The 23,782-nt window shown below is 41.3% G+C and overlaps 1 protein-coding gene across 1 annotated transcript in view; it reads left to right on the plus strand.

Annotated features, from left to right (window-relative positions):
- Positions 1–23,782, plus strand: part of sec24d (SEC24 homolog D, COPII coat complex component) — a 145,458-nt gene that overhangs the window by 70,909 nt on the left and 50,767 nt on the right. Inside the window, exons 9-14 of the mRNA XM_080191398.1 lie at positions 6,074–6,189; positions 12,940–13,064; positions 15,178–15,369; positions 17,612–17,705; positions 21,628–21,744; positions 23,121–23,291. Coding sequence (XP_080047524.1) covers positions 6,074–6,189; positions 12,940–13,064; positions 15,178–15,369; positions 17,612–17,705; positions 21,628–21,744; positions 23,121–23,291 — 815 coding nt within the window. The remainder of the gene's footprint in view (positions 1–6,073; positions 6,190–12,939; positions 13,065–15,177; positions 15,370–17,611; positions 17,706–21,627; positions 21,745–23,120; positions 23,292–23,782) is intronic.

Here is a 23,782-nt window from a genome sequence, read left to right on the forward strand (position 1 = left end):
ATTGTCACTTGTGAAAGTGAGCCCACAGAGCAAATTTCCAACAGAACTAAGGTGCATAAGGGATATTAATTTAGTAACAGACAGATTGGACTGTAGACGTTTGAGTTTCATGGTGTGTATTCATTAAACTTGCAATTTAGTGCTATGGCCTCAATTTTATCACAGGGCAGGTTCAGTGTGTAGTGCAGCAAGGGGACCAGGCTAAGCTAAAACCTTCATGCTGAGACTTGGACAAATTTTAAATTGGACTCCCACCTGAATCTGGCAGGAATGCCTGTTCAGCTGCTAGGTTGCATCTTGTGGACTATGCAGAATAGGAAGCATAACTTATATTTTTACTTGGACAATGAAGCTTTACTGTAAACTTCCAAAAACTGCTGGTTAGTCAAAACCTTTGTGTGTGTGCAGCTCTGCCAAATTCAATCAGATCACTCCCCTACCAGATTACTTAGGCATCATTTTACATATAAATGTCCTCAAATCGTTCAGTAACATAATTTACGACCATAATATGTAGGAGCAGAAATTGGCCATTTGGCCCATCATGGTTAGCACTGCTGCCTCACAGCATCAGGGACCTGGGTTTAATTCCCAGTTTGGGTCACTGTCTGCATGGAGTTTGCATGTTCTCCCTGTTTCTGTGTGGGCTTCTTCTGAGTGCTCCGGTTTCCTCCCACAGTCCAAAGATGTGCAGGTTAGGTGGATTGGCCATGCTAAATTGCCCCTTAATGTGAGGGGGCTAACTAAGGTAAATACATGGGTTTATGTGGATAGGGCCTGGGTGGGATTGTGATTGGCGTAGACTCAATGGGCCAAATGGCCTCTTTCTGCACTATAGGATTCTATGATTCCAAGTCTGCTCCACTATTTAATTAGATCATTACTGATATGATAATCCTCAATTTCACTTACCTGCCTTATCCCCATAACCCTTGATTCCCTTACTTATTAAAAATCTGTTTATCTTAGCACTGAACATACTTAATGGCCTAGTCTTTACAGCCCTCTGCGGTAAAGAATTTCACAGATTTGCTACCCACTGAGAAAAGAAATTCCTCCTCATCTCTGTCTTAAATGGGTGATCCCTTATTCTGATATTATGCCACTTGTCCACAAAAGGAAACAACCTCTCTGCATCTATCCTCTCAAACCCTCTGAGAATCTTCCATGCCTCAATAAGATCACCTCTCATTCTTCTGAACTCCAGTGAATACAAGGCCAATCTATTCAATCTCTCCTCATAAGAAAATCCCTCCACACCTGAAATTAACCTAGTGAATCATCTCTGGACTGCCTTCAATGCTAGCCTATTTTTCCTTTAAGGGGACCAAAACTGTTCATCGTATTCCTTGTGTGGTCTAACTAGTGCCTTGTATAGTTTTAGCAAGATTTCCCTATTTTTATGTTCCATTCTCTTTGACATTCATTTTTGCCTTTCCTATTACCTTCCAAACTTGCATGCTAGCCTTTTGTGATTTATTCACAAGTTGCCCCAAATCTCTCTGTGCTGCAGCTTTCTGCAGACTTTCTCCATTTAAGTAATATTCAGCTCTTTTATTCTTTCCACCAAAGTGCATAACTCACATTTCCTACACCAAAGATATAATTTGGAATGAATTTTATGGCAGAAGCAGTCATTTGTCATTGGTAGTGCTCCATTGTTGTCCTTAACATCATTGTGAATTGTATTGATCGCTCAGGGTCATCAAAGTGCTCAAAAGCTTTAGTAAATTCGTGGAAGTGATCATTACAGGCCTGATTTTACCGTTTGGAGTCTAAGGGCCGGATTCGGGCGTAATACAGATCTGAGCCCGGAATCCTCTTTGCTTTGCGCCCATATGCTTTTTGCCGGCTTCAGTCCGATCCGCCCAGTGGGTGGGGCTTAGCGCTGCCAGAACTATTGGAGCTCTGAACTGTGCATGCATATTTTGAAAAAAAAGGCACCCAGTTCGGGAAAGAAGGAAAAAGCAGAAAGCGGAGAGAGTGGCTCTCTGACACAGATCATTCTCTGGGAGTGGTGGGGGGGAAAGAGTGGAGAGGCAAGTCAGATGTATCTCTTGGTGTGGGGGGGAGGGGGGCGCAAGAGGGCTGAACATTGTCTGGTGCTGGGAGGAGGCCCATTTGCTCACTGTTGGGGGGGTGGGGCGGTGGTGGTGGGTTGATGGATGTCTGGAGGGGGGGACGGGGGGTCCGCTGCCACTCTGTGGGCGATCCCTCCTCCCCACTGAAAGAATGAATCCCTCCTCCCAGAGTGGATGCGTGGCCATTCCGGGAGGAGGGGTCACCCACAGAGTGGCAACAGGACCCCCCCCCTCCGCCAAAACCAGAGATCCATCCGCCACCCCTTCGCCCCATCAGTGAGTGATCGGGCCTCCCCCTCCCCCCCACCCCCATCCCTACTACCAGACAACAATCAGCCCTCTTGCCATCTGCCCCCGCCCCCCCACAGAGACACATATGACCCACCTCCTCCTCCTGCCACCCCACAAGAGAATGCTCTGACCTGCCTCTCTCCACACACCCCCCCCCCCCCCCCCCCCCCCCCCGCGCCAAGGGGATGATCTGGGTCAGAGAACTGTAGTAAAAAGTCTGACAACATCAGGTTTCAGTCCAACCGATTTATTTGATAGTAAACTCACTATCAAATGAATCGGTTGGACTGAAACCTGGTGTTGTCAGACTTTTTACTGTGTTTACCCAGTCCAACACCGGCATATCCACATCAGAGAACTGTTGCAGGCTCTGAAGCCACTTCAGACGTTCCCCTGCAAAATAAAAATAGGCTTCAGATTTTTATTTTGTGGGTTGCTTACAGCGCGGATCTGGAACGGACCAGAAGAAGGTAAAGTGGGATTTGGTGAGAGAGCTGGGCGCGTGGTTCATTAAATCGTCGGGCCACCCAATTCGGGCACGGACCGGATCCGCGCCTGAATCGGGTGTCGGTAAAGTTGCGATTTGCTCGGATTCGGGTGCAGATCGTGTTAAAGGCCCGATGCCCAAATTTACTGCGATTTCACGCCGGAAAACGGGTGCAAATTGTTGGTAAAATCGGGCCCTACATTTCTGAAGTAATCATGGTGGAATTTGAATTCAATAAAAAAAACCTGGAATTAAGAATCTACTGATGCTCATGAAATCATTGTTGATTGTCAGGAAAATCCATCTGGCTCACTCATGTCCTTTAGTGAAGGAATCTGCCATCCTTACCCACTCTGGCCTCCATGTGACTCCAGAGCCACAGCAATGTAGTTGACTCTGAACTGCTGTCTTGGGGAGGGGTAGAGTGTTCCAGAACTTTTGGGGATATCAAACTGCTTCTAACAAAAAATTTAAAACATGGAACGTAACTATTTTATTTCTTTTCATTTTTCTAAATGAAATAGAATGGGGTGTCATAAGCTACATGTAGATGTATGCTCATTATATACAGGAATTGGAAAGTTGACTTTACATAACAAACTACAATTTTACCTCTTATCAGGCTAGATATCCAGCCCACCAAGATAATTTTAAAAAATAATGTTAAATCTGCATCCCCTCAATATGTATTATTTATGCCTATAAAGCTTAAATGCTTACATGTCTGTTAGACTCAGTGGAACCAGTGTCATTCTAAAAAAAGATGGATGTGAAATGTCTTTCCCATGTGAAATAGCCTTCCCATGTGAAGTAGCTTTCTGAAATGGCTTTCCCAGGTGTCCAATGGTGCTTTAGAGGTCTGATTGGTCAAGGTTTCTTAGCATTCTATTGGAAAGGAATTACATAAAATCACCAAATGCAGGGGAAAAAGGAGATACGTTTACATCTCCATTAATGGTTTGTGCTTTGACTCTGTGTTTAAACAATGCATGCATAACTTACTGCATCAGCTGGGAATTAGAACAATACATGGCACAATATTGTTGATGCCAACTGATGTTTGAAATTTAGAATTTACTGGCCTTGGCATGGAAGGTCGTGCCACAACAGAAGCAGCCAACCAGCTAAATGTCCATTGACTTCAGCGGGCTGGAAGATCCTGCTAGCAGGAGGGGCTGGAAAATCCCGCCCTTACTCAAGTTTTGTCGTCATTGCAAATTAGAATTTTTCCTCACAAATAAACTCTGTGATCACTTTTGATGTTAGTTGAATGTTTCTGAGCATTTTGAAGGCAGTTAAATAATGCTAAATGATATTGTTAAGCTTTGTATGATTTAATTTAATGTCAATTGATCACCAATGATATCAGTTAATTGCAATTTGATTACCTGGGATGCTAAATGATGACAAAATGATTTCTCTTGAATGTAAATGATTGGTATGGTGTGAACACCTTTGAATGCAATTGATGTTAAAACGTTCTGATAAGGATTGCTGTGACACTGTGGTGGGATGCACGGTTGCATCAATTATTTACATCATAAAAACACAAAATGCATCCAATAAGTTTTCATGTATCGTTGAAGTAGATTGAATATTTTGTTTTATTATTCCAACCATTCTTTTGCCATCTGGTAGCAACTATCTAGATTTCCCAACAGATTTCCTTCACGTGGCATTCAACTACCTCACTTTTCTGCAATTTCATCCTCATTGCATTTCTAATTCCTACTGATATCTGTCAGCTCCAATTATTTTCATATTTCTCTCGCAGCTTCAGCACTTTGTCTATATTTCTAATTGCTGCTGCATCTTTATTCATAGTTCTGCCTGTTTCTGATTCTCATTCGTGTTTTGCAACTTTTTTTAATCTTTGTGAACTGTAAAGATTCTCAACCCAGCCAGAAGCCATTCCACCCATTAAATCTTTTTTGTTCAGTCATGAAATGTGGGCATTTGTGGCTATGCCAATATTTATTGCCCAACCCTAGTTGCTCTTGAGAAGTGGTGGTGAGCTGCCTTCTTGAACTCTGCAGTCCCTGAGTTCTGGGTATGCCCACAGTGCTGTATTGGAGGGAATACCAGTGAAGGAATAGTAATATAGTCCCAAGTCAGGATGGTGAGTGACTTGGAGGGGAACATCCCTAGTGGTGGTGTTCCCAGGTATTTGCTACTCTTGTCATTCTAGTTGTTAGTGATTGTGAGTTTGGAAGGTTTTGCCTAAGGAACCTCAGTGAGTTCCTGCAGTGCAGCTTACAAATGATACAACCTGCTGCCATTGTTTGTCAGTGGTGGAGGGATTGAACATTTGGGGAAGGGATAGCAATCAAATGGGCTGCTTGAGTGTTGTTGGAACTGCACTCATCCAGGCAAATAGAGAACATTCCAGCAAATTGCTGACTCATGCCTTGTCAGTGGACAAACTTTGGGGAGTCAGGAGATGAGTTACTCACAGCAAGATTCCTAGCCTTTGACCTGCTCTGGTAGCCATAGTATTTAATTAAGTTTATTTATTAGTCACAAATAGGCATACATTAACATGCAAAGAAGTTATTGTGAAAAACCCTAGTTGCCTCACTTTGACACTGTTTGGGTTCACTGAGGGAGAATTTAGCATGGCCAATGTACCTGGCCAGCATGTCTTTCAGACTGTGGGAGGAAACCAGAGCACCCAGAGGAAACCCACACAGACATTGGGAGACCATGTAAACGCCACACAGACAATGACCCAAGCTGGGAATCAAACCTGGGTCCCTAGTACTGTGAGGTAACAGTGCTAACCACTGTGCCATCCACGGTCAGTCATACCATGCCTTTAGACTTCTTTTCTTCAGGAAACAATACACGCATTTGAAGAAGTAAAGTCTCAGTTGCTTCTGACTGGAGTAGTTTATCATTAAACCTGACCCATGATATATTTCCTGCAGTGCAAAGCAGGTGATGTGTCAGAAATAGAAGATCTGGATGGTTTGTGCCCACTCCTCCCACCCCCAGATGGAAAATTAGCCGATATGCCAGGAATATGCTAAGGAAATTTAGCATGTCCAGTACAACTCTCCCCAATTTTTACAAATGTACCATGGAAAGTATCCCTTCCAGATGTATCACAGTTATCACAGTGTGATCTGACAGCTAAGTGTTAACCTCTTACTCTTGATGTGTTTTTTTAAAGATATTTTTAATACTATTTCGGGTATCTTTTTTCTCTCTTTAGTGCCTCCGTTCTACTTTCAACATTTGGACCACATGGGTAGAAGGTTGGATCACTATGACAGGCCAGAGTTATCTCTTGGGTCCTATGAATTTATGGCTACTTTAGATTATTGCAAGGTAAGTATTTCTGGTATGTGAGCCGTCCTCCTACATTGATAATTCCTCTGCAGCATGACACTCACTTTCCCTCTATGTTCAAATAGTATTTTTCCCCCCTCCCTAGTAACTAATCAATAGCTTCCTCTGTGGTTTTCTTCCAGACAGAGGGCATTGTTTTTTTGCAATTAACATGAGTGAGTGCAGATCAACCATGATGTAACTGAATACGAGACAGGCCAAAGGATTCAATATCTTCTCTTTTCTGAATATCCCTGCGTATTTCTATTCCAGTGAATGTAGATTTTTCTGGTATGGTGCTTGAATATAAAATGTATTCAAATGTATTTTTTGAACCAGGATTAAAAGGTTTCTAGTAATTAATGAACAACTGTACATAATAATGTTATTAACCCAATGGTTGCAGTTTGATGTCCTCCTGCCACTTGTTAAACCTGATTACTTATTTTTAGTATCCTTCATTGGCCTGACTTGTTTGGTATTGCTTCTCTTACTAAATTGAGTATATACTGTTTTTAACCAGCAATCCCTCCCTGACTATCATATTGAGCAAAATGTTTTGGGGAGCACGCTAAGGTCTTAATTATGCATTTATTTTAGCTTGATGTTTTGCTTGCATGTTTTTGAAGAAACAATGGAAGCTCAATTTCCTTAGCTTCTCATCCCCCTACCCTGCCAAATCCAACAGCAATATCTGCCAGCTCATTCTGTGTTACAAGATATTTAATGGTAGAACAGTGATTTATTGAAGTAATGTAGGCAATAAAGACAAATTTATTGTAATTGCAAGCATGCTATTACTAAATTATCAATGACCTATTTTTTCTGTTAAATTCAATATTTTGGGGGGCTAAATTGGATAGTTCCTGGAAATGAATGCAGTGATCATGATGTGTAGTCACCCTGATGTAACACAGGCAACTCAGCATCTTAGTGCTGCCTGCTCATGGCCTTGATTTCTATGTGCAGTCAGCACTGGCCACGCTGTTGATTGGCTGCATGCATTAGCAGAGGGCTGAATATTGTTACTGTGCAGTACAATTTCAAGTTAACCTGCACAACTTAAAGCTAGCCTGCACATCCCAAAAGAGTGGAACATTGTGGCTGGAGTAGGTCTAGAAGTCCTTTGTGAGTTGAAGATGGCCTGCAAAAGTGGGAAGAATGGTTGAGCATGGGGAAGAGCAGGCACCCAGATTTTCTGATGCTACAATGGGGATCTTGGAGGCAATAGAGAGAGAAAGAGGTGTCCTGTATCCTCGGAGTAGGGAAAAGACCCCAAGATAGATCAGCTGAAATTTTACGATGCCCCAGTGAGAGGCAGTAATATGTATAAGGTTTCGCACCATGTCCACTGTCTTGCCGCAGCTGCCGGGCCCTGCAGTAATTTCACTGGCACGGGAAGTATCAGTTGGGCTCCCTGCCCTTTGATCAACTGAGACCAGTAAATGGCCAAAGTGCCACTCAAGTCAATGTTGGTATTTTAGCTGTGAAGGGAGACTGCCACTGCGAAGTGTCCAATCTACCAAATGAAACCTGACAGACTGGTGACTGGTGTGACCATAAGATGTAGTAGCAAAAGTAGGTCATTCAGCCCACCAGATCTGCTCTGCAATTCAGTCAGATCATGGATGATCTGATACAATAATGCTTAACTCCACTTTCCTGCCTTATTCCCATAACACTTAGTTCCCTTACCTTTTTGGGAACTCTGTGCCAAATGGAGGACCCCCCCCTCCTCCCCACCACAAGATGCTGGCCCCTTGCTGGAGCTTGGCTCTGGCAAGATTTACAACAGTTACTGAGGCAGTGCTGCACTGTCAGAGATGCCATTTTTTACGTACAATATTAAATCAAGGTCCCATCAGGCTGCTCAGATGGATGTAAAACATTCCATGGCACCACTTAGAAGAGCCCGAGAGGTATCCCTGGTGTCCTAGCCAATATTTATCCCTCAATTGACTCCATAAAAACAGATCATTATCATGTTGCTGTTGTGTGCAAGTTTGCTGCCATGCTTCCTACAATACAACAATGATCAGGCCAGCATTTGTTGCTCATTCCCCATTGTCTTTGAGAGAGTAATAGTAAGCCACCTTTGTGAATCACTGCTCTCCATTTAGTGAAGGTACGTATGTTAGGAAGGGAGTTCCAAAAAACGGTGATATAGTTCCAAGTCAGGATGGTGTGTGGCTTGAAGAGGAATTTGCAGCTGGTGGTGGTTCCACATATTGGCTTTCCTTATTTTCCTAGGTGGTATAGTTTGTGGTTTTGTAAAGCGCTGATGAAGGAGCTGAGGCAGTTTGCTGCAGAAAACCTTGTATATGGTACACACTGCTGCCACTGTGGATCTGTATGTGAAGAGAATGAATGTTTAAGCTGGTGGGTGGGGTGTCCATCAAGCTGGATGCTTCGTCCTGGATTCTGTTGGGATTCTTGTATGGTGTTGAAATTAAACATATTCAGGCAATCTTAACTGAGTTAGATCACATCTGACTGCCATAATGAGGCAGAGCCAGTTCCAAGGAACTATATGAGGTGACCGACATCCTCATTGCCAATATCTTTAGTGCTCTCCATCATAGTTAATTTGTCACATGTCATTTTCCATCCAATTAAACTCATGTTGAGATACGTATGTCTTTCATGGTGTTAGATGTGTTTTCATCTCATCTAGATGTTTTGAAACTCTTCACAAATAGGAAAACTCACTCAAACAAATGTAGATTTTTTTTCCAGGGAGTAAGCAGTTGATTTATAAAAGTTGTATCTTTTTCAGCACATTTTCTGGCTGCTTTTGACAGATGATGCCCCCCCCCCCCCCCACTCCCTTAAAAAAACCATCTCTTGGAGTATGGGAGGACCACAAAACAGTGATTGAGAATCTTTGTCATAAAAGACAGCACAGAGGTCAGATCAGCATGTGTTGGGACTCTGGGCACAAGTGTGCTGCATTCATGGCAGGGGGCAGGCTAATACAAGTGTCAGCTTGCTGAAGCGTGAAGTTGCACGTAAGTCTGCCAGGAAAATAGCATTCAATGTCATGGAGCATGGAAGGGTTTGGCACCAACTTGGCACAGAGCTTTGCACAGAACTTGGAACCTATCCTTGCCAACATAGAACTGGTGGCCAACTCAATCAGCCCACCATGATGGCACATGTATCAGCTTTCTTTGCAGCATTAGCAGTTTCCCCAAAGGTTTGATTGTCTTAATGGACTTCAGGCTGAATCTCCGCATACTGAACTAGCTGCTATGAAAGCTCAGACTGCTCTCAGGCAACCTGGCTGCACATGACTGCAAATTCTAGTGTTCAAAGGACTTATAGGATGTCGTGCAGTGCCGCAGTCTGTTCTCTGATAGATGAGTAAGATTGCTGAGCCACTGCCACTCTGGGAGAGTGGCAGTGGCTCCATTGAGAAAAAGCCTGCAATGGCATGTCAAGATGAATGCATTCATCTTCCCAACTCCACGCCACCTGTTCCCTTGCTATTGTCTGTCAGCCAGTCCAGGCTGCTGAGATAGCACAGCCTGCAGCACCCTGAAGCTGGATCTTCAGTACTGCCTCAATACTGCACTGGAGCGTTTGCCTTGATTTTTGTTTTCAAGCCCCGGAGGGGACTTAAACCAGAACTTTGTGCCTCAGAGGTGGGAGTGCTACAAACTGAACCACAGCTGAAATTATCTTTCTTTGATTAGAATGTGTTAATGGCTTCCATTATGTAACAATGGGTGGCAAAGTGTAATGTTCCAAATATCTCCAGATCTAGCCTGAAAGATGTCAGATGTATAAAAGCTCATTGCCAGAGTCACCTTCACCGCAGTGCAATTCTTCATCTGCTCTCATGTAAGAACATGTTAAGGAAGAACACTTAAATGCAATGTTAACAATTACTCTTTGACCATCAGGATAAAAAATGTTTCCAATTCTGCCAAGTGCATGTTTTCATATATGTATCATTTATTAATTAGAATATGTGATCTTTTTCAGATGTTATGTCAATTGATTTCCAAAATTAATTCTGTTACTGGTAAAGAATTTTGGCCTGGCTGCATTGTTATAATAACAAACTGGTAAAATCTTAGCTTTTTAATAAACATCCAGAACGAAACAAGTATCTCTAAACTTCAAACAAACTCTTCTGCCTAAATAAATTCAATATTTCTTCAAGCAGGTAAACATTAAGATATGACAATATTCAAAATAAAACAGTTAGCATTTAAAATGATTTGCAAACATTAATACTTTTTAAAATAATTGACAAGTATTTTAATTAAATAGACCCTGAAAATCTGCAGAGGTTCTCCTGGTCTCTCATCTTGGGAGCAATTCTCCCAACCCGAGGCGTTAATTTTTTAGCGCGTTGGGCCAGGAGAATTGCACGTGCACCGATTCACGCATACATTCCCCACACGCACACACCTCTGAGCGCCGATTACATGGCATGGTTGGGACCACGCTGGAAACCAGCAGGAGCAACAGGTGTTTATTTTAATCTTATTTTAATGCAATTTAAATTTAATTATCGGACCAGGACTGAATTCTCCAGGTCCTATAGCATCTCCCATCACACCAGTACAATTTCACTCTGGGGTTTAGAGTAGCCCCCCATTTTTGGGGAAGTTGTGGGAGACCCTGATGGAGTGAAAGGGGCAATCGGGGCCCCCCAGGGAATCAGGCATCGGGGGAATGGTATCCCCGGGCATGGGCTCCCTGGTAGTGCCAGCCTGTGCTCACTGGGCAGTGCCAAGGGGTGGGGTTGAGTGGGGCCTAAGGACAATCAGTGGGAATGGATGGTCCTGCTACCAGTCTGCCATCGGGATTGTTTGGGGCTGGAGGGAGGCTAGTGATCAGGGCAGTCTGCTGGGGTGGGAGGGGCTTGTCTCCCATGGAGGGGTCTGCCAGGGTCGGGGGGATGAGTGGAGGGTATTGTCACTGCTGTGGGGGAGTGGGGGTTGAAAATCGGGCAGTCTTGGTCAGAGGGGTATCAGGGTTGGTTCCGGAATGATCGTGTAGTTGCGATCAGGCCATGCAGGGGTTTGGGGGGACAGAACTGAGGTGGTCCCGGGCTGGCCAACAAAATGCAGGCTGATGGATTGGGGCCACTGCGCATATGCAGAGTTCTGGAACTGTCAGACTTTGGCATGAATAGGCCCTAGCCCCCTGAGCTTTTAATGATATTCATGATTGTGATCGCTGCATTGCACAGTGTGGGAGATTCAAGTGTGAACTCCCACTGAAAAACAATCGTGATTTACTCCAGTTTTCCCACAAATTCAGCACTTAAAACCTTTTTGGGAGAATTGTCCCCCATTAACTCCAACGAGAGGCTGACGGATTCCCCAGAAAAGTAGTACTAAAATCTCTCTTCAGCTATTTAATCTGTTTCCTTTGGGGTTCTGCAAATATCCTGGTTAAGTTATGGTAGAAAACTGGACAAACATTTGTGGAATTCCGGGATCATAAACTGTTTTAACGGTGCATGAAACATATTTAGTCATAAGACACCTAGATAATTTGGGATAAAATTTCACTTTAAGTACTCCCAGGGCAGAGATTTGTGCACCAGAGGTATCAAGACAATAATTTTGCCGCTTTATAGCCCATGAGTGGTACAGTGCAGTAAGTTTTGTTTAATATCAGTTTTACCAGACTGCCAACATAAAGCTATCTCTGAGATTAACTGAAGATCTACGTTTTTTTAGGTGTTTGATTAATTGATTATTATAGGACCTTCAGTCATCTGAGTATTTGGTTCTGTCTTTATCTCTTTGTTTTGGGATAGGTAATTTATTTATTTAAGTGACATTATAAACTACTTCCAAAATTACATCTTAAGTAAATTAGTACAGGTCAGCTAAAGTATATACCACTTATTACAGCAATTAAAGGCTGACCCATTGAAAGATCTAATTCAGGTGGAACTGGTGTGAAAGAGCCAGACATGTAAATAATAGAGTGCAACATGAGATTTATTACCGAAGAGGTTCGCATTTATAGGTCATAAGCTGGTAACTAACACAAGACCTTAAAGAAAGGAAGCCCTTGAACAAATAGTGTTTCATCACCTACCCTGGATGCGCCAACCTGTTTCAGATGAAATTTGAAGCTAAATCATTGTTGCTATGTAGATAAGCACAACAGCCAATTTGTACCCAGCAATGCAACATGAAAAATACAAGCAAGACAAATGACCAGTTGAACTGTTTTCTCAGCGTTTGATTGAAGAGAAGCAGTATTCCTTAATTGTCATTGATGGTAGGAATATTCAACATCCTTTTGCCATTAACTTCAGTGGAGATCTAGAGATCCCTCTGGAATTTGGAAGTCCGATGGGTGGGATTTTGTGGCAGGGAGGCAGCTTGTCATTGACCGCTAGCAGGATCTTCTGGTCCTGCAGATGTTTACGGCATTTTGTATGGCTCGCCAGCTCCCTTGCTGGGGATCACACCATGTGGGGGTTGCCTTTGGCAGGACTGGAAGGTCTTGCAGGCAAGAAGAGCCAGAAAACCCCACCCCAAGGGTGAGATTTTCCTGCTACGCTCGCCCCAAGACAGGAAAATCCTGCCCGAGGTCAACGGATCTTTGCATGGTCCTGTCCCACCAGCTATGATTCCAGTGGCAGGTGGGATGGAAAAACTCCATCTCAAATGTTTATCGGCAACCTGCACATTATCACCTAAGGATCAGCTAATTTAAAAAAAAACATGTTTCTTTTTTTCTCCTTGTTCACAAATCTATTCTCCTTTACAGAACAGCAAGCCTCCTAATCCACCAGCTTTCATCTTCATGATTGATGTGTCATATTGCAATATCAAAATTGGATGTGTCAAATTAATATGTGAGGAGCTTAAGACCCTGCTCGATAATTTACCAAGGTAAGAATGTAAACATATTGGAAAACCATGATACACTCAAAAGACAACATATGTTGATCAATTATTGTATTTAACTATGCCAGCTAGCTATGTGAATGTTAACTATCACTTTTATGATGAGTTTTCAATAACTACTGTTGTGTCAATGAAAGTTTTTCAGCTCATGTTAGAAAAAAGCTTAATACACAGAAACACACAGAAATCCCACAGTACAGAAAGAGGTCCTTCAGCCCATCGAGTCTGCACTGACCACAATCCCACCCAGGCCCTACCCCCAAACTGTACATATTTTACCCACTAATCCTCTCTGACCTATGCATCTACAGTCAATTTAGCATGGCCAATCAACCTAACCTGCACACCTTCAGACTGTGGGAGGAAGCTGGAGCACCCGGAGGAAACCTACGCAGACACAAGGAGAATGTGCAAACTCCAGTTTGCACAAATATAGCAGTTCAGCCAAAGCTGGGATGATAATTGCTATAATGGTATTCTGAATTAGCTATGCATTGTTATTACATAGAATTACAAAGTAATTACAGCATAGAAACAGACCATTCAACCCAGGTAGTCTCTGCTGGTGTTTATGCTCTAACTGAGTTCTTTTTGCATCTAACCCTGCCAGCAAAATCTTTTGTTGCTTTCTTCCTCACCCAACTTCCCCTTAAATTCATACGTCTCTTGCGGGGCATCTTATTAAAAGCCTTCTGAGAATCCCTAAACATAGCATCGACTGCAATCAATCATAGATGAAATATTTGTCCATTTATGATGCTATATTTGTTGTGGTGCCTGAACCCTATAACAGCTTGTCTTTAACAAATCCTTATTGGCTCTCTTTCATTAACCCATGCCTTTCTATATGCTGGCTCATTTTACCTTGAACTATAAGTATAAGAGTTTGCCCACAACTGACATTAGAATAATTGGTCCCTAATTAACAAGATTATCCACCTCTTCCTCCTTGAATAAAGCTGATGCATTGACCAGATTTCTCCAATCATGCATGTCCAGCTACTGCTGCCAGCAAGAGCGGGGAATTTGGTGCTCAGCCAAAACCCCCATTCACTGCAGTGGGACTGAAGAAGCCCAACTGCAGGCAAAGTCAGAGAATTTCACCCATTGGACCATGGGACTGGAAGTAGACAATGTGTATTTTTAAGGTTTAAAAATTATCGGAGGAGCTTCTTGTCTTTTGACTGCCTTCAGTAACCGTAGTGTGCATGTGAACAGATCTCAAGTACTTATCTGTCTTGAGGTCTGTTATTTTTAGAGCAAGTTCCTCATTTACAGTTAACTGTAACAGCTATATGGACTGAATTCTCCAACCTCACCTGCAGCTGGGATTCCCCAGTCCCACTACAGTGAATGGAGATTTGGCTGACTTCAAAGATTTACAGTATTGGTATGTTTTTCCAGTCTCAAATCTGCAATTATTCTCTTTCATATTTAAAATAAATTTTAAGTCAAATTGACATTAATTCTATTTCTCAGTAGAAGTTGAGAAATATGCCAGTACTATTCCCTGTTCCACTGTCGACAGCTAAGTGCCTCAGGACATATTAATGTAATAGAATCATAGAATCTCTATAGTGGAGGAGGAAGCCATTTAGCCTATCAAATCTGCAATGACTCTCTGAAACAGCATCTTACCCAGCCCCTCCCCTTCACACTATTTCCTTAACCCTGCATATTTACCACGGCTAATCTACCTAATCTGCACATCTTTGGACACTAAGGGGCAATTTTAGCATGGCCAATCCGGCACGTCTTTGGACTGTGGGAAAAAGCCAGAGTACCGGGAGGAAACCCACACAGCCAGTCACCCAAGGCAGGAATCGATCCTGGGTTCCTAACGCTGTGAAGCACCATGCTAACAAAGAAATAAAGCCATTATATAAATTCAAGTTGTTGTAGAAATCGCTCTTCATACTTCCCTCCTTATTCTAGACTGCTAATATTGTGGCAACACCAATGTTACTTTAATCTGCAATGTTGCTTCCCATTAAGCACAAGTGTGAAGCTTGTGTCAACCAACCATCCTGTTATTAGCTGACTTTTTAATTTGCTAACTATTACCAATCTTCCCTTTCACTTCCAAACCATTTTACAGGGAAGATCAAGCAGAGACCTCTGCCATTAGAGTTGGTTTTGTCACTTACAACAAGGTTCTCCATTTCTACAATCTGAAGAGCAGCCTTGCACAGCCTCAGATGTTGGTCGTGTCAGACGTTGGAGAGATGTTTGTTCCACTTCTAGATGGCTTCCTTGTCAATGTCCAAGAGTCGCGACCTGTTATTAACAAGTAAGAAAAATTGTAATAATCATTTGTACTTGTTGAATTTGTCATTTTTTTTTATACCCACATTATTATTTGTAGAAAATGAATGCTGATGGAAAATGCCATAAAATTATGTCCTACTTTGGATATGTGTTAAAACACTTCATCATAGCTCTGCAATTTGACAAATGAATCACATTATTCCAATGGCATAATGGTAAATGATTAATATTTGTTACTTAGCTCTGTTAGAAATTTGTATTTTGGGTGATAGGAATGGGTCTACATTTGCTTGAAGGGAAAACGAATGTTAAGGTGGGTTTTTGTTGTGACATGTTTTCTCAAAGTAATCTGCTACTGGAATGTTGCAGGGTCTGCTGCTGTTACTTTGGAGAACAGCAGAATTCTGTGGGAAAACAATATAAACAACCATTTTCGGTCATTGTGTTGTTTTTCTAAGAGTTCTGCTAGTTTTCCAGAAGTTATAACAGAAGATGGGGGAGAACCGTTTTGGCATTTTGGGTCTATTATCTAAATATTTTGTAACAGAAAGAAATGGAGATTAGGTAATCTCTTTAATTGGTCAAATGATTCCCATTTTCCTCTAAAGCCAAATAAGTATATGCTCGTATTTACTTTTACTGTTGTGATTAGATAACTCCAGTGTTTTCACATGTTCTTGAGTTTGTTATTTAAAAAAAAACTGATGGTTGCTTTACAGGAAATTGAGCCAATTCATATAGCCAAAATCATGAATAATAGACTGTTTGATGAGCAGTGGTGTGTTTTTTGTTTTGGTTTTGCTATGTTTAATGGCAAATAACGTCTGTAAATACTGTTCTGTGTCCTTCGAAATGACACAATTTGAGCCCTTCAACAATCCAAACAAATAGATGAACTTGATCAGAGAAAGACAAACTGGCAAATACATTAACTAAAAAGGTGAGATTGAGCATCTGCAAGTAAGGGACAATATTTGGCAAAGCCTCTTATTATCTACATCTGAATATGAATAGATAAAAAATGCATAGATCATGGTTGCCCAACTTACAGTAGGTCCAGAGTTTCTGGTCGGTGTGTGATTGGGAACCCAGCGAGGGGTGGATAGCAGTGGGAGATCTGGTTCTAGAGTCTTGAGGAAAACAAAAATGAGGGGTATCTTCATGTGCCGAAAAGGCAGAGGAGAGCCCCTGCTGCCTTTTACACCAAGTAAGGAAAGTAGCGGGCTGGCCACTCTCCTTCCACTTTCCCCGCTCATCGGATTATAGTAGTGGAGGTGGAATCAGACCCATAGTGGTCTTTAATTGGCCACTTGAAGGCCTCAATAGGCCGTGGAGCGCATGGAAGTTGACACCTTCTTCCCCCTTCTCTCCCCCTGCCCCCAACCATAATATGGGGAACAACTTGAAGTGGTCAGTAGCTTGGGGCTGGGCTGTCGAATCATATTATTTTACATACACTCGCCTTCAGATATGCCAGCGGGGCTGTAAAACAATTACCTTGAGGTCTTAGCTATTTTTGGCAAGTTTCCTGATTGCTTTGAGAAAGGACAGGTCAAGCATAGAGCCAGTGGTAGGGTTTCCCCACACTTAGAATGTTTTGAATTGGGATCTGCTATATTATAGGGGCAGGGGTGGGAGGGTGGGAGGTGCAAGACACTGAGTAAGGAGATACATTCTGATCTGCACAAAAGTAAATCTGGGTCCCACTGCCAAATAAGTCATAGCAGAGTTATACCAGAATAACCAACGTTTATTATGCAACCTGCTGCTGGTAGGGCAATACTGCAATAAAGAACAAAGAAAATTACAGTACAGGAACAGGCCCTTCAGCCCTCCAAGACTACTGAATTTTCAGAACAAGATGTACCTAATTCTTCCTGCAACTGAAATTGTCTGTAGGTTCCCCAATTAGATCATATCCATGTTATTGAAGTGGGGTGGAATGGAGAGTGTGGATTAAAGAGTTAACATCAGGGGCACCTTTTACTGATGCAGTTATGATGCAATGTCACACTATTAAGTAATTGAGATTGATGAAAAGTAGAACTGCACCCTGGAGTAGAGTACTGAAATACTAGGTGTGTAAATAAACAAAGAATGGTCTTCACAAATAACAGTCTGTGGTAGCATTCCTGGGTTACAAGAAAACTTTTAAAAAAACCCAATGAAGACTCACGCCCAAGAGGAAACATGGGAAGCAAAGTGCAGCGTGAATGTAAACCAAACCACTAAATATTAATTTTAACATTGTTTTATTTCTAAAGCCTATTGGACCAGATCCCTGAAATGTTTGCTGACACCAGTGAGAGTGAAACTGTCTTTGCCCCAGTTATCCAAGCTGGCCTAGAAGCTGTGAAGGTTTGATGTTTCTCTTTGTGATTCTGGCAGTATTTAATATGTATAGCTGATCTTGTACAAAAACAACTAAATTCAGGATCTATCTTGTTAATTTTACTTCTGTTTGATGATGTTTTAAGATCTTCTCAATGAGCAAAGTAATAAAGCAAAATCATGATTTAACATCAGTAGTTAATCCAAAAGTAACTTGGATGATTCCACTCTAGAACCAATTTATAGTGTGAGATTATCCCCTTCGATCCTGTTTTAAATTGATAGAAGATGCAAGTACAGAGTCATCACCCCATTTGCCAACTTCACTGCCTTGACCAGACTTAATCTCCACCACTCCCCACTGGGGACGCAGCTGCTGTTCCCTGGCCAAGTTTAACAAAACTCCCCCACCTGCCTAGCCCCTGGTTTCCTCCAAGTGAATGCAGTTAAATCCTACCAATTTGGAGATGAGAACTGCCAAAAAGCTTGGATGAAGATCCAGTTTGAGGATTGCCATATTACTGACTAGATTGGATGAATCGTTGTATCAAAATAAGTTATTCCTAGAATGCCTGCCACAGAATCATTTATTCTGCCTTTGGCTCCTGAAGTCTAATCTAATGTCTGATGTTGAGTTAAGATATCCACAGTGCAGGGAGGAATTATGTTGATTAATCTGGTAGAATATTAGAAATGTAAATTACCAACATAAATCACTTATGCTTTTGATTTCTTGGCCTTGCCACATCAATTACATATATGTCCTGAATTCTCCAGTCTCACTCACCCCTCCACCACTGCCAGTGAGAACAGAGAATTTGGTGCTCAACCAAATTTCTGTTCACTGCAGCAGGACTGGAGAATTCCTGTCGCAGGCAAGTTCTGAGAATTCCAGCCTTTATCTTTGAGAAAAAATATAATGAACAAAATTTACGAAACCATTTGCACACTGAATGAAATTCAAATTACAAACTTATATAGCAACACTGGTAAGAGGCAATTGTTCCCTTAAAATTATTTTCTACCGACTTATTTTCTACCAATTCAAAGCACAAATATTGTTCTGGCAAACTTATCAATCTGTAGAATTCAATTTTGCTTATTAAGCAAAGGCAGTCTACTCGAGGATTCAGTTGGTGTACAGCTAGCTGTTTTTGTACAGGAAGCAGTAATGTAAAGGCACACTAATCATGAATCCCATAATGTCTCCAGAGCTACTTCAGATTTGTAGGAACTTTCAAGTTTATTTTATGCTGGAGTTCATCACTGTAGAGTCCAGTGGGTTTCTGCATTACCAATCATTCAATACAAGAAGATTATGATAGCAAAGAAAAATGCTGCTAATTATAAATATGTTGCATTACTTCACTCTTCCTGTCAGCTTTGTAAATGCAAACAATATTAGCTTGACTCAAAACGCAGTATCACATTGGACAAAATACTTGTTTATTTTTAGTTTATCCCACTGGATTTATTCAACTTGAGCAACCCCATTTTATGGTTCTCTGTCCTTAACCTCAAAGCAAGACCTCTGTTGTCAGAATTGAAAGCAAATATACTGTGTCAATATTCCTTAATAATTACACACTTGGAATAATTATTCACAACTGCCTTATTAAAGTAGGCAGTACCAACTCTCTGAAGGCAAATATAAACGACATAACCTTTTAAGTAAGTGGATAGGTCTGATTGCTGTTTTCCTTGTTCTCAGTAGACTTATTTTCTTTTTCATCATTGATTCTAATGTTTTTTAGACCGCAGCAGCCAAGTGTTTTGACTGAGAACTCGAGATATGCACGGCAGGAATTTGGAATGAAAAAAAACGAGGACTTTCTTACTAGATTAAAATTAACCCCTTTTTTGGAATTTGCAGATCTGCACGCAGTCAATTGTTGACAGCGCGGTGAATTTTGCAGCAATTAATGCAGCCAGTTTCCGACTGCCACCTGCCTATAGTTAATGCTGCAAAACAGGATGTTCGACAGATAAGTTTAAAAAATATGGCTGCCCATTATGTTTTTCAGCTGAGGTTTCAAATAGGAGATCAATCAGAACCCCCCCCCCCACCTAAAATATATGACTTAAATATGCAGATTAGGGTCCTAAACCAGTAACACGACTCCATTTGCAATTTAAAATCTAAAGGACAGAGCCTGCCTCTTGGCATTGGGGCATGATAGCACGACCAGTGGTCATTAAAGGAGTCACTGCAGGCAATGCACAAAACAGTCACTGAATAGTTCTCCCTGTATTTTTACATGACGAGGCCCAAATCCAAAAATGATTCAAACCTGACACCACTGATATCAGGGCAATGGTGCAATTCGTCAGCCTACCATCTGCCTAATTTGGGCAGCTGTTGAAAACTGGCACGCTGGTGTGGCTCGTTGATGTCCATTGTGCAACACACTAATAGGATTTGTACTTACATTCAAAATACATATCTGGCATTTCACGTAACACATGCAGGTATCATTCATTGGCGTGCTATCAAAGGAAGTGACAAAAGGTGGCCAGATGCTAGTTTGTTAATTTGATCAAGGCCACTTTGATGAGACATTTTGGAACTGACATAAGATTAGCGATGATTCAAGGAAATCTAAAGGGAGAGAATAAGACTTGTGTATTGTGGAAGGAGATTTGTCTGGGGCATTATGATTGTATGAACCTGTCAGGGCAAATGAACTATTTCTGTATAATATAAATCATGAGGAAATATTAAGAACAAGAAATGTGATTTTGGGTTTCAAAATTACTTATTTCTTTAGTAGATTCAAATAGTTAGTTACAGTGGGTAGAAACACAAACAAAAATCTAATGGCAAATTTCACAATAAATGCTGGGAGATCCTTGTCAGATGTCACTGAAAATGAAATGCCACAACCCCAATGCGCCACAATGCCTCTCCCCTCCCCAACTTGCAGGTTCTTCTTAAAGAAGCATGTCTACCAAGAATTTATTCCAGAAATTGAATACTTCATGACATCTAACGTAGAAACCTTACAGTGCAGAAAGAGGCCATTCGGCCCATAACATACTGCTATGAAGATGATCTTCTCATGGATCATTTGATGCATTTTGCTGAAAGATAATTAAATTAATATTTCATAAATATGTACTTGAATCTTTTATTTAAAAAAATTGTTTTCTTGCCAATTTTCTCCCATTCCCAAATGACATTGGTCAGAATTAAATGTGAACAGCACGACCTCCATCATACACTGCAAAATCTGGCAGTGCCCTCACTAACCCGATCTCCGGGAGCCCCAGTGGAATAAAGTTCCTAACTGACAGCAGGAGCAAGTTAGCTTTTTAGTTCGAAGATCATTCATCCAATCTGCAAAAAGTTAGAAACAACCAGCTTTAAACAAAAAGAAGAAGAGCAGCAAGAAGGGTGTTCTGTGATGGAGAGATTAACTATCATCCCTTTTGTAACATGATCGCTCCTGCCTTCTACCCTATTACAGACCTTCCCTTCTGTTCTTTTGCCAGACTCCACCCCCACCCCCACCACTCCCCCTCCCCTCTCCTGCCTCTGTACTTGCCTAAAATCTATTACAGTTGTGACAGGAGGTCATCAGCCTGTAGCTTTAACTTTCTTTCTCAGTCCAAGAATGCAGCGTGACCAGCTAAGTGTTTCCAGTATTTTCTGGAAATACAAACAGGAGTGACAACCCAGACCAATTTTTCCCTATCTCTTTAAATAGTGGTGAGGTTAACTATAACATTCCTGTCAGCAAAGCATGGATTTAACATGGACTGTTTCTTCTCTGTGTGATTCAACTGCTAATTGTTTTAACGAGCGGACCGTTGGATAAATAGAATTACTTCTTGTAGAATATCTAATGAAAGTTACGGAGAACAAAGAAAATTGTGAGCAAGATACTGTAATACACACTTCAACAGACAGTTCAGTGCCAGGTGTAATGAGTACTTCTATTTACAACAGGCTGCAGAATGTTCTGGGAAGTTATTTATATTCCACTCATCCCTGCCAACAGCTGAAGCACCAGGTAAACTGAAAAACAGAGATGACAGAAAGCTGGTGAATACAGAGAAAGAAAAGGTACAGTAGCTGGGAAAGCATGTGTTGATAGAATACTTATGTGTTCTTGTTGACTTATTTTCATATTTTAAGTTTACTTATACACCAGATGTGTAATCATCAGGCAGTCTGTACTGAGAGCTACTTATTCACAAAAATATATTAAAAGTAGCAGAAAAAGCGAGAACGACTTGCTTTTCATGATTTCATGATATTTCCGAGCATCTTTCAGCCAATGAAGTATGTTTTGAAGTAGTTGGAATGCAGCAAACATGCCCAACAAGGCCCCACAATCAGCAATGTCATAACGTGAGCATATAAAATAGGAACAGAAGTAAACTTTTGGCCCCTTTAGCCTGCTCTGTCATTTAATAAGATAGTGATTGATATGTTTGTGTTTTAAGTTTCACATTCCCATCTATCCCTGATAACCTTTGATTCCCTTGACTAACAAGACTCTATCCATCTCTGTCTTAAAAATATTCAGTGATCCCACTTCCACCACATTCTGAGACAGAGAGTTCCAAAGTTGCACAAGCCTCTGAGAAAAAGATCAGCTTAAATTGTTTTACTGATGGCTGTTGACGGATAAAGATTGGCCAGAATATTGGGAGAATTCTCTTGGTCTTTGCACTCACTGGAGAGGGCAGGTGGAGCTTCTGTATGATACCTCATTCGAAAGATGACACCTCTGACAGTGCAGCACTCCCTCAGTACTGTTGATCCAGTTTTCTATCTCAGGTCACAGGGGGCACTGTTAAACCTTGATTAATGCTATTATACAGACTGAAGATAGTGTGGGTCAATACCTATTAAAGTAGACCATTTATGGAAGCATGTGATATCACTGAAACTGATCCAATTACAACAAATTCATTTTTTTTAAGACATCAAGCATTTTAAATAAGGTAGTGCTTTTAGAATTTTTTAAAAATTCATTCATGGGGCATGGGTGTTGCTGGCTGGCCAGCATTTATTGCCCATTCCTAGTTGCCCTTGAGAAGGTGGTGGTGAGCTGCCTTTTTGAAACACTGCAATCCATGTGCTGTGGGTGGACCCACAGTAAGACAGACTTTTAATGGAGTAATCTTTAAATGATATAAAGACATTAGACAGAATTTTATGGCCTCGCTCATCTTGAAACGGTAAACTCCCGTCTGAGGTCAATGGACTTTTCCGCCTCTCGCTCAATTCCTGTGGTGGGCAGGGTGGTAAAATTCTTTTTTTTTTATTTGTGAAAATGAAATTTTCTTTTGCTATTTTCTGTTTCAACATTACACTACATTATATTGGCTGAACAATTAATCGGCAGCTTCTAGTTGATGGACACTCAAAAGGTCTGTCTTAATAATGGAGAACATTGCTTGTGTTAAACAATGTGTTTTAAATTCCTACAGATACTTTTTCAACCACAGTCACATTTCTATGAGACTCTGGCAAAGGACTGTGTAGCCAATAGCTGCTGTGTGGATGTGTTCCTGTTTCCAAACCAGTATGTGGATGTAGCAACCATGGGAATTGTGCCTATGTCTACTGGTGGCAGTTTATACAAATACAATAATTTTCAGGTAATGGTTTGCTTTGTGTTCTTGATTTCTAACATGCTTGGCTGTTCTGTGTTTCCATTCACCTCGTTCATCAAGTCTTGTTTCACCTCTTAACAACATGTGTATTGTGGATGAGATAGACTGTTAGTTGGTAGATATAGAATCTAGAATGATACAAGTCTGAAAGAATACACAATAACAGTCTTGTGGTTTTGCAGGTGAAGTTCTTCAAGCTAGTTTACTTGAAAAAATCTTTCCATAAAATAAAGAAATACATGAATGTCTGTACACTTATTCAGGAGAAACATATAAATGCCTTCTGATTTTACAGTTCAGCAGAAATCTGGTCATTACTCTCTAATAGATTACATTTATGCATGGCTGTCAGTAATTGTTGGCAAGATCAACATATATTGCCATTCCCTAATTGAGTGATGAGCCACTTTCTTGAACTGCTGCAGACCGTGTTGTTTAGGTGCACACACTGAATTGCTGGATGAGAAGTCCAGGAT

This window comes from Carcharhinus amblyrhynchos, chromosome 1, assembly GCF_965287045.1.
Source record: "Carcharhinus amblyrhynchos chromosome 1, sCarAmb.v2.hapA, whole genome shotgun sequence".
In the NCBI taxonomy this organism is placed as follows: Eukaryota; Metazoa; Chordata; class Chondrichthyes; order Carcharhiniformes; family Carcharhinidae; genus Carcharhinus; species Carcharhinus amblyrhynchos.